The 11,255-nt window shown below is 41.7% G+C and overlaps 1 protein-coding gene across 1 annotated transcript; it reads left to right on the top strand.

The window, feature by feature from the left end:
* The first annotated feature begins 9 nt into the window (after window positions 1-9).
* Window positions 10-7,078, top strand: LOC129847424 (ER membrane protein complex subunit 3-like). Its single transcript, XM_055915218.1, has 9 exons — window positions 10-176; window positions 756-912; window positions 1,220-1,277; window positions 1,410-1,503; window positions 1,677-1,781; window positions 5,133-5,214; window positions 5,340-5,419; window positions 5,824-5,906; window positions 6,016-7,078. Exons 2-9 carry the CDS (start codon window positions 758-760, stop codon window positions 6,142-6,144), a joined length of 786 nt encoding a protein of 261 aa, XP_055771193.1. The 5' UTR covers window positions 10-176; window positions 756-757; the 3' UTR covers window positions 6,145-7,078.
* The last annotated feature ends 4,177 nt before the right edge of the window (window positions 7,079-11,255 follow it).

Here is an 11,255-nt window from a genome sequence, read left to right as displayed (position 1 = left end):
CACTGTTGCAATGCATTGTCAATGTCCTTTGCTTTGTCGAAGCTAATACCGTGCATTTTTGCTCTCTAATGACCATGGCTGCTGATGCAGCTAGATATAGCAAATAATCTGCATTAATTTAAATTAGCATAGTATCGCCTGACGACACACGTCTTTTGTCAAACGGACTACCTTGGGTAAGATAAATATCAAACACTGCAGCGTTTTGTTTTCTAACGATTTAAATAATGTATTATTAGCTAACGTTATAGCTAGATAGCGTCCTTCACTTCCCCAGCCTCTCGGCAAACTAGCCAGTTCTACATAGCAGCATTTAGCTAGCTAACAGTTAGCTTCTCTGTTTTTATCAACTGGAAAGAGCAAAGATTAAGTAAACTATGTTTAACAACTCTGTTGTAATAGTAAGCTATAGTTAGTTAACTAGTTGTGTATACACATAACTATACGCCCAAATTGACAGTCATAATGTACTGGCAGGTATGAGACAGCTAACGGTTGTGCCAGTGAATTAGCTACAGTAGCAAGCTAAAATGCGATTATTGTTCGCAAACTAGCTAGGTACCTTGGGTGACGGGAGTAAATTGCAGCTGCACTGTCCAGTTTATTAGACGCCAAAATACTTGTGCAATACATTCACCAGTTATCGCGAAACATGTTTTTGCTGATATTGGCTATGTTCCATTTTCCAGATTTTTTTCATATCTGTTAATATGATGCCTACTCTTACACTTGTTCTGTCTTTATTTCTTTGCTAGTTATGGATGAGCCGGAGCTTCTGCTGGACTCCAATATCAGACTTTGGGTGGTCTTGCCCATCGTCTTTATCACATTCCTTGTTGGGGTAATTCGACATTATGTCTCCATTCTGCTTCAGAGTGACAAGAAGCTGACATTAGAGCAGGTGTCAGACAGGTAAGGGTCTGGGGAGTATGAAGTCCTCGACCAGGGTTCTCCAACCCTGTTCCTGGAGAGCTACCCTCCTGTAGGTTTTCAATCCAACCCCAGTAGTAACTAACCTGACTATGTTTATCAACCAACTAATTATTAAAATCAGGTGTGCTAGATTAGTGTTGGAGCAAAAACCTACAGGACGGTGGCCTTCCAAGAACAGGGTTGGAGAGCCCTGCCTGAGACAGACTGTGCATTGACAGTTCATAAAAGGGCTAGTGAGCACATCTTATTGTGAGTTTGTTTTGAATTATACCTTTCCAATATTCAGCCAGGTTCTTATCAGGAGCAGAATTCTCAGAGAGAATGGGAAGTACATTCCGAAACAGGTGAGATCAATGTTGGAATGACCTTAAAAAGCCACTTCGCTATCTTTACTTCTTAGCACGGTAAACATGGTGTTTTTTAAAAATGGTGTTGGCTAGTTGCGCTCAGATTTTGAGACACCTCGTTTTCTTCAGTCTTTCTTGATGAGGAAGTTTTACTTCAATAATCAAGAAGATGGCTTCTTAAAAAATACCAAAAGAAAGGTTGTTCCTCCCTCCCCAATGACAGGTGAGCATAACAGTCGCATCATACTTTCTCACATAATCCTATTCTCAAACCATGATAGAACAGTATTGGGCCGTTATACCCTGACACATGATAAGGAGCATATTACTTCTGAATGATAATGCACCAAGAAATGTATTACCACTCCGCTTGTTTGGAACTGTTTCTTTGTCCAGACCCCAGCATGCTGACAGACATGATGAAAGGCAACGTGACCAATGTACTTCCCATGATCCTCATCGGAGGCTGGATCAACTGGACCTTCTCAGGGTTTGTCACAAGTAAGTAGTGTGCTCGCTCGCTCACTGCACTGAGACTGGGTTGTTTGGATAACATCGACGAGCAAACCACCTTCGTCACCTGCTTCATAAGGAAGTGCATCATCAACGTTGTCCCCCCCAGTAAAGGTTTGCTGCTTCCCCAATTGGCATTACCTTAGATTGTAAACTATCATGGTCAAAATATATAGATTCAATGGTTGTAAAGATGGGGAGAGGTCTGGCCTAATAGAGATTCTCTGCTTTTTTGACATCACAATCCAAAAAGCAAGTTCTGCTGGCTCTAGTTTTGTCTAATCTTGATTATTGTCCAGTCGTGTGGTCCAGTGCTGCAAGGAAAGACCTAGATAAGCTGCAGCTGGCCCAGAACAGAGCGGCACATCTTGCTCTTCATTGTAATCAGAGGGCTGATATAAATACTATGCATGCCAGTCTCTCTTGCATGGCTAAGAGTTGAGGCGAGACTGACTGCTCCACTTCTTATTTTTATAAGAAACATGAATGTGTTGAAAATCCCAAATTGTTTGCATAGTCAACTTACATACAACTCTGACACAGATGCTTACCCCACCAGAAATCCCACCAGGGGTCTTTTCACAGTCCCCAAATTCAAGAAAGAATATAGTATTATATAGTATTATATTATATATTATATATTTATTGCATGAGTTCCAACTCATATTGCTCAAATAAACAGCAAACCTGTTTTTTTTTAAACGATAAAGCATCACCTCACGGCACAACTCCTCTCCCCGATTTGACCTAGATAGTTTGTGTGTATGCATTGATATGTAGGCTACGTGTGCCTTTTACATTTTTTTATGTACTTCTGTCCTTGAGCTGTTGTCTATTAATGTTTTGTATTTCAAGTTTGGTGGGACCCCAGGAAGAGTAGCTGCTGCTTTTGCAACAGTTAATGGGGATCCTAATAAAATACCAAAAGCCCTGGATTAACACAGAGGTTGGCGCTAAGCTATAGGGCAGGGCTACCACGGACAGGGCTATCGTAGACAACCCTGAGGCTACGGCTGAGGACAGGAACAAGTACAAAAATCCCGCTACGACCTCCGCAGAGTCATGAAATGAACAAAAGGACATAATAACAATAAGGTAGAATCATATTACACGGGCTCTGATGCCTGCTGCATGTGGCAGGGGCTGCAGCCAATTCTGGATTACAAAGGAAATCGCAGCCATGATCTGCCCAATGATGCCTCTCTACCAGACGAACACAATGCATTTTATGCACGCTTCAATAACAATGGCATACCGTATGCGAGGGCCCCCACCAACCCAGATGACTCGGTGATCTCGCTCTCCGAGGCAGATGTGAGTAAGGTCTGTAATCAGGTCAACACTCGCAAGCCCGCGTGGCCGGACGGTATTCCAGGGCGCGTTCTCAGAGCATGCGCAGTTTAGCTTGCAGGCATATTCACAGTAATTTTCAACCTGTCCTTGTCCCAGTCGGTAATTCCCACGTCTTAAGATGACAGCCATCATTCCTGTTCCCAAGAACTCTAAGGCTTCATGCCACAATGACTACCGCCCTGTAGCACTCACATCTGTAATCTTGAAGTGCTTTGAAAGGCTGGTTATGGCACACATCAACTCCATCATCCTAGACCCACTCCAATTTGCAAACAGATCCATAGACGACGCAATCTCAATTGCACTCCACACTACCCTTACCCACCTACGTAAGAGGAATACCGATGTGAGAATGCTGTTCATTGACTACAGCTCAGCATTCAACACCATTGTCACTCCAAGCTTGTCACCTAGCTTAGAACCCTGGGACTGAACACCTCCCTCTGCAACTGGATCCTGGACTTCCATACCGGCCGACCCCAGGTGGTGAGGGTAGGCAACATCACCTCCGCCATGCTGACCCTCAACACGGGGCCGCCACTCCCTGTTCATCTACGACTGCCTGGCCACGACTGAAACACTATCATCAAGTTTGCTGACAACACGTGGTAGGCCTGATCACCGGCGACGATGAGACAGCCTACAGGGAGGAGGTCAGTGACCTAGCAGTGTGGTGCCGGGGCGACAACCTCTCACTCAACATCAGTAAGACCAAGGAGCTGATCGTGGACTACAGGAAAGGGAGGGGGGGGCATGCCCTCAACCACATCAACAGGGCTACAGTGGAGTAGGTCGAGAGCTTCAAGTTCCTCGGTGTCCAAATCACTAAGGACTTAAAATGGTCCAATCACACACACAGTCGTGAAGAAAGCGCAACAGTACCACTTCCCCCTCTGGAGGTTGAAAAGGTTTGGCATGGGCCCTCAAATCCTCAAAGTTCTAAAACTGCACCATTTGAGAGCATCTTGACTGGCTGTGTCACTTCTTGGTATGGCAACAGCTCCGTCCTCGATCGCATTGGCCCAACAGAGAGTGCTGCGGACACCCCAGTACATCGCTGGGGCCGAGCTCCCAGCCATCCAGGACCTCTATCAGGCGGTGTGAAAGGAAGGCCCGGAAAAGACTCCAGCCACCCAAGCCATAGACTGTTCTCTCTGCTTCCGCACAGCAAGCAGTGCCGGTGCATCTATCCCTTAGCCATAAGACTGCTAAATAGCTAACAGAAGGCTACACAGACTCTCTGAGTTGACCCTTGTATTTTATTTTGCACACTCACAGGACTCTACACTCTCACGCACACTGACACACCAACACACACAACATGCACACACATTTATACTGCCTCTACACACGCACACACACACACACACACTCTCGCATACAATCATCATTTACGCTGCTGCTGCTCTGTTTATCATATATCCTGATGCCTAGTCACCTTACCCCTACACATATCTACCTCTATCACTCCAGTATCCCTGCACATTGTAAATATGGTAATGGTACTGACCCTGTATATACCTTTTTACTTTCTCGTTCTTCATATTTCTTATTTTTATTCTTTGTGTGTTTTTGTTCTACCGTATGTTATTTTTAGGGCTACGTTGATATTGATGACTGCATTGTTGGGTTTAGAGCTTGCAAGAAAGGCATTTCACTGTACTTGTACACGTGACATTAAAACACGATAATGATTGTCACTACTAGAGAGCTTCGATTGCAGTTTATTTTATGATACATAACCAGGTATTTACTAAGAAATAGCATGATAAAATGATTACATTGAAACAACATATACATAACAGTAGTGTAAAATGAAGTGCTTCCATTCAGTGTCTTTGCTATAAGCAGGTAAGTCAATATTTGCACAGACTGGTTTTATGTAACATTCATAACTTGATTCTACTTATATTTGGTAGTGGGGTTGTATGAGCCAAATCATTTGAGTTACAATTTTCTCAACAACCCTTTTCTTGTTCCTTACAGCCAAGGTTCCTTTTCCTCTCACCCTGCGCTTCAAGCCTATGTTGCAACAAGGAATCGAGCTACTCTCACTTGATGCTTCCTGGTTAGTTGATGAAATAGATACTTATTGAATTAGTTCTGTGAAGTTAATGTGATATACTTCCTCTGAGTCCTTTTGCTAGTGTAAACATTGATTAATTATAATCTCACCCTCGTTTCTGCTTTCAGGGTGAGCTCAGCGTCGTGGTATTTCCTGAATGTCTTTGGGCTGCGAAGCATGTACTCCTTAATTCTAGGACAAGATAATGGTAACCTTTCATCCACTCATCCAACTTCATGATTCAGATTTGTATTTCCTGCAAATGTTATTGATAATTGTGTTTCTGTAAACTAGATGTGACATTATTGAATCATAGTTTGTCACCTACTTACAGCAGTACTGGTTATCAAAAGCAATAAACAGAAGGTTATTCAATTTACATGATTTGGGCAAACAACAAATCACTTGGCGGTCTGTGCCTTGAAGAGATAATGGGCCGGTTTGCAACCCTTCAGTGTCATAGCAGCAGCACTGGTTATAAATGGAACATGACTCCATTATTTCAACCATGTTTAACTGGCAAACCTCCAATTCTTCACAGTCCTGGTTTTGTCACGCCAAGGTGATTATGAAGTAATTAGTGTTGATGCTGGTGTATTGTGAACCACACAGGTGCAGATCAGTCCAGGATCATGCAGGAGCAGATGAGTGGTGCTGCCATGGCCATGCCTGCAGACACAAACAAAGCCTTCAAGGTAGAGTTGTCTACTCTTGATTGCGTTCACTTACTCTCCATGGTGAATTAAATTCCTACAGGTCCCAGCATTATCACCTTACAGAGAGTTGTTTATTTCCCCTTTTTAGGCAGAATGGGAGGCTCTTGAGCTAACTGACCACCAGTGGGCACTGGAGGGTGTTGAGGAGGAGCTAATGAGCAGGGAACTGGATCTAGATGGAATGTTCAGTAAGGAGTTACCAACGGGTATCTTCTGAGTGCCAATTCATCAATGCAGGGAACCTGCCACTTGGCAAAATGGTAGTCTTACTTAAAGAGGCAGACTTGGAGTTTCTATAGGAAATGACAGAGTGGAACAAAGACCCTGGGCTTTTGATGACAAATGGAGATATGATGTCTAAATTCATTTCACTTACGTCATTGTCCATTTCAAGTTTAATTGGAGATAGTACCAAGTTAAATTTATAATTGTAACTATTTGAAAGATTCACCCTCAGCTACTCATGACAAAAAAAGGATAGCATGCATAATGGAAAAACTGACATGTTGTATACTGTCAAAAACAAAACATACAAAAGGTCAATGAGCATGTTGCACCACTTTTTGTTTTTAATCATGTTTACCTTCTCAGATTCCACCTACAATGCTTTCAGAAAGTATTCATACCCCTTATTCCACATTTTGTTGTGTTACAGCCTCAATTAAAAATGTCCCCCCCTACCCATCTTTACACAATAGCCCATAATGACAGTGAGAAATGTTTTAAAATTTATTGAAAATGAAATGCATAAATATTCACACCCCAGAGTCAATACCTGTTAGAATCACCATTGGCAGTGTTTACAGCTGTGAGTCTTTCTGGGTAAGTCTCTTAACCTCTAGTGTATATTTGGCCTTGTATTTTAGGTTATTGTCCTGCTGAAAGATGAATTTGTCTCCCAGTGTCTGTACGAAAGCAGACTGAAATAAGTTTTCCTCTAGGATTTTGCCTGTGCTTAGCTCTATTGTATCTCTTTGTTATCCCCAAAATAACTCTGTAGTCCGTGTTGATGAAAGGCATACCCATAACATAATGCGGCCACCACCATGCTTCAAAATATGTAGAGTGGTACTCTGATGTGTTGGATTTGCCTCAAACATAATGCTTTGTATTCAGGGCATTTCTTTGCCACATTTTTTGCTGTTTTACTTTAGTGCAGGGGTGTCAAACTCATTCCACGGAGGGCCTAGTGTCTGCAGGTTTTTGGTTTTTCCTTTCAATAAAGCCCTAGACAACCAGGTGTGGGGAGTTCCTAACTAATTAGTGATGTTAATTCATCAATCAAGTACAAGGGAGGAGCGAAAACCCGCAGACACTCGGCCCCCCGTGGAATGAGTTTGACACCTGTGCTTTAGTGCCTTATTTGCAAACAGGATGCATGTTTTGGAATATTTTTTATTCTGAACAGGCTTCCTTTTCTCTCTGTCATTTAGGTTAGTTGTTGTAACGTAACAACAATCCTCAGTTTTCTCCAATCAGCCATTTAACTTTGTAACAAGTTTAAAATCACCATTGGCCTCATGGTGAAATCCCTGAACGGTTTACTTCTTCTCTGGCATCTAAGTTAGGAAGGACGCTTGTATCTTTGTAGTAACTGGGTGTATTGACACACCATCCAAAGGTTAATTAATAACTTCACCATGCTCAAAGGGATATTCGATGTCTGCTTTTTTATTTGTACCAATCTACCAATAGGTTCCATTCTTTTGCGAGGCGTTGGAAAACCTCCCTGGTCTTTGTGGTTGAATCTGTGTTTGAAATTCACTGCTCGACCGAGGGACCTTACAATTATCTCTATGTGTGGGGCACAGAGATGAGGTAGAAAATCATGTTAAACACTTATTGCACACAGAGGGGTCCATGCAACTTGTTAAGCACAGTTTTACTTTTGAACGCATTTAGGCTTACCATAATAAAGGGGTTGAATACTTATTGACTGAAGATATTTTAATATAAATATAATTCCACTTTGACTGTAAGGGGTACTGTGTGTTGGCCAGTGACTCAATCTCAATTTCATCCATTTAAAATTCAGGCTGTAATGCAACAAAATGTAGAAAAAGTCAAGGGGTGTGAATACTTTCTGAAAGCACTGTATCTGCCATTTGTTTGGTCATAGTTTACTTGTTGGTTATTTGTGAGCCTGTTTTTTGTTTTGTGAACATAATAGTCAAATTCATTGAACATAAGTTCAACTTATCCCTATAAGAGGAGGATGCTCTGAGCAACATAAGACAACAAGCAGTTACAATAAAACTAAGAACATGGTTTTACTGCTGGTGATTAAATTCCAGTTATCATTCCCCTTTCAGTTTTGTGTGCAGCATCAGCAGCTTCATGTCTGATGTAAGACAAGGTCAGGTCCTATATTGGGTGCTGGAAAACTACTGTGTGTGTAATAGTTAAATTCAATGTGTTCAACATTTTCATGTGTTTTTGTATAAAGACTGTTTTGACTAAATTGTTATGGATTTTTATTTATTTTCTTGGCTCAAATATTTTATCACAAAAGTGGTTCAATTGATAGAAATTGTGACACACCCCCTTAACTCAAACAGTGCAGAATAATGCCTGGCTGACGGGGAGGGTGGGCCACAAGCTCATGTAACCCAGTATTGCAAGCTTGGATATTGCTAACATTTGGAACACGAGTAGTCAATTGTCTGCCATACATATACAAATATCTGGATACATGAATAGCTGTATTTTTAAAAAGCATATTCATGAGTTAAGAAGCTGAGAATAAAAATGTCTTTCTATAGAAATATACTGAATAAAAATATAATTGCAAACATGTGTTGGTCCCATGTTTCATGAGCTGAAATAAAAGATTCTTCGAAATGTTCCATATGCACTGAAAGCTTATTTCTCCCAAACAAACTGCACAAATTTGTTTACATCCCTTTTAATGAGTATTTCTCCCGTGCCAAGATAATCCATCCACCTGACAGGTGTTGCATATCAAGAAGCTGATTAAACAGCATGATCATTACACAGGTGTACCTTGTGCTAGGTACAATAAAAGGCCACACAAATGTGCAGTTTTGTCACACAACACAAAGCCACAGATGTCTCAAGTTTTGAGGGAGCGTGCACTTAGCATGTTGACTGCAGGAATGTCCACCAGAGCTGTTGCCAGAGAATTGAATGTTAATTTCTTTACCATAAGCCGCCTCCAACGTCGATTTAGATCATTTGGAGATACGTATCCGGCTTCTTCACCTGCGGTGTCATCTGAGACCAGCCACCTGGACAGCTGATGAAACTGGGTTTGCACAACTGAAGAATTTTTGCACAAATTCAAAAACCATCTCAGGGATGCTCCTCTGCATGCTCGTCGTCCTCACCAGGGTCTTGACCTGACTGCAGTTCGGTGCCGTAACTGACTTCAGTGGGCAAATGCTCACCTTCGATGGCCACTGGCATGCTGGAGAAGTGTGCTCTTCACGGATGAATCCCGGTATCAACTGTACCGGTCAGATGGCAGACAGTTTTTGAGCGGTTTGCTGATGTCAACATTGTGAGCAGAGTGCCCCATGGTAGTGGTGGGGTTATGGTATGGGCAGGCATAAACTAGGGACAAACACAATTGCATTTTATCGATGGCAATTTGAATGCACAGAGATACCATGACGAGATCCTAAGGCCCATTGTCATGCCATCATCCGCCGCCATCATCTCATGTTTCAGCATGATAATTCACAGCCTCATGTTGCAAGGATCTGTACACAATTCCTGGAAGTTGAAAATGTCCCAGTTCTTCCACTGCCTGCATACTCACCAGACATGTCACCCATTGAGCATGTTTGGGATGCTCTGCATCGATGTGTACAACAGCGTGTTCTAGTTTGCGCCAATATCCTGCAACTTCGCACATCTCAGGGATGGCTAACTCTGGAGATTCCTTACGTTTTCTTGCACTTTATTTGTGGAACGATCTTCAAAATGTTCTTAAATTAAATGTTCCGGTGCCTAGGACAATTCAGAAAGCTGATTGAGCACCTTATTACTGATGAATGTGTTTGTTTTTTATGACCATGTTTTTCTTTCTGCTTGCATAATGTATTTATATTTTGATGTTTGTATTTTCTGTAATTTACTGTATGTAATTCATGGCTCATCTGTTAAAGAGACCTTGGTCTCAGTATGACTCCCTGATAAAATAAAGGTTAAATAAATAAAATTAGGATATCATCATTCATCTTGGAAATGACCTGTAAACACACAGATACAATAGGCTGAAATATCAACTATCAATGTTAAGGATTAAGGATAACTTCAGTTTTTGGTATTTGTTCAATAGACAACTTTCCAGGTCAAATTTTCTCTCATTCAGTCTTGTATGGTCCTGCCTGAAATGCACAAGTTACAAGCTTTTTTATTTTGTGGCTATTGTGAACGACTCCAAGGAAAACAAGTGGGCTCCGACATCGAAATTACATTTTTGAAGGTCCAAGGTTCCCTTAGGATTTTGTAACTTTAGGCCCTAGTCTTGCAATTAAATCAGGGGGCATCACTGATTATTTTTTCACAGATTATCTTAATATGTATTTAGCCTCAAATCCAATATGGCTGCCATGATAACAATTGATGGAGGTTAAATCACCTGTAAATATGAATTATGTAAATGAGAGGCATTTTTATGAATTGTGTATAACACTTATGCCGATAAAGACTGTTCGTGTAAATCAATTTTATTCTGAATCTAATATGGCCAACATGATTACACTCAAACACCTTCACCTGCATATAAGTAGCCCTTGTTAATTTTGTATTGTGTTATTCTGTTTTTGAAAGGGTTTCACAAGGCTCTTGGTATATCTAGGGCCTGCATATGTTGTGTTTGAAAAGCCCAAGCCAACTAGTTTTTCAATGTCTGTTCATGTTCTAACCTCATTTACATATTTACAGCATATCAACAATGGACAATCCCACAAAATATAATTACAAGCCTTTCACATCACAAGCACACAGTAGTATAACCAAGTTACAGGAAAGCAACCGTAATACAACAGTCAGCTACTCTAGTAGTGTATATGAACAGTCCTCTTTTTCCCACTAAATCCAAGTGTGCAATGTTGATTCAAAGTCTTTGAGGTGACCAGGACGTGAGTGTGCCCAAACAGGGTGAGGAGACAAAGTAGCCAGTGGTGGTTGTAGTTCTGGGGCCTGACCAGTAGCCATTGGTGGTTGTAGTTCTGGGGCCTGACCAGTAGCCAGTAGTTGTTGTAGTTCTGGGGCCTGACCAGTAGCCAGTAGTGGTTGTAGATCTGGGGCCTGACCAGTAGCCAGTGGTGGTTGTAGTTCTGGGGCCTGACCAGTGGCCAG

This window comes from Salvelinus fontinalis, chromosome 3, assembly GCF_029448725.1.
Source record: "Salvelinus fontinalis isolate EN_2023a chromosome 3, ASM2944872v1, whole genome shotgun sequence".
Lineage (NCBI taxonomy): Eukaryota > Metazoa > Chordata > Actinopteri > Salmoniformes > Salmonidae > Salvelinus > Salvelinus fontinalis.
The sequence above is the reverse complement of the archived record's forward strand: the minus strand, read 5'-3'. Positions and strand labels throughout refer to the sequence as shown.

Bases quoted from the DNA above. Each gene is read 5' to 3' on its own strand.
- LOC129847424 (XM_055915218.1), top strand. From the start codon at position 758: ATGGATGAGCCGGAGCTTCTGCTGGACTCCAATATCAGACTTTGGGTG. The intron at 913-1,219 runs GTAAGGGTCTGG...TCCAATATTCAG, and splicing joins TTAGAGCAGGTGTCAGACAG to CCAGGTTCTTATCAGGAGCA. The intron at 1,782-5,132 runs GTAAGTAGTGTG...TGTTCCTTACAG, and splicing joins CTTCTCAGGGTTTGTCACAA to CCAAGGTTCCTTTTCCTCTC.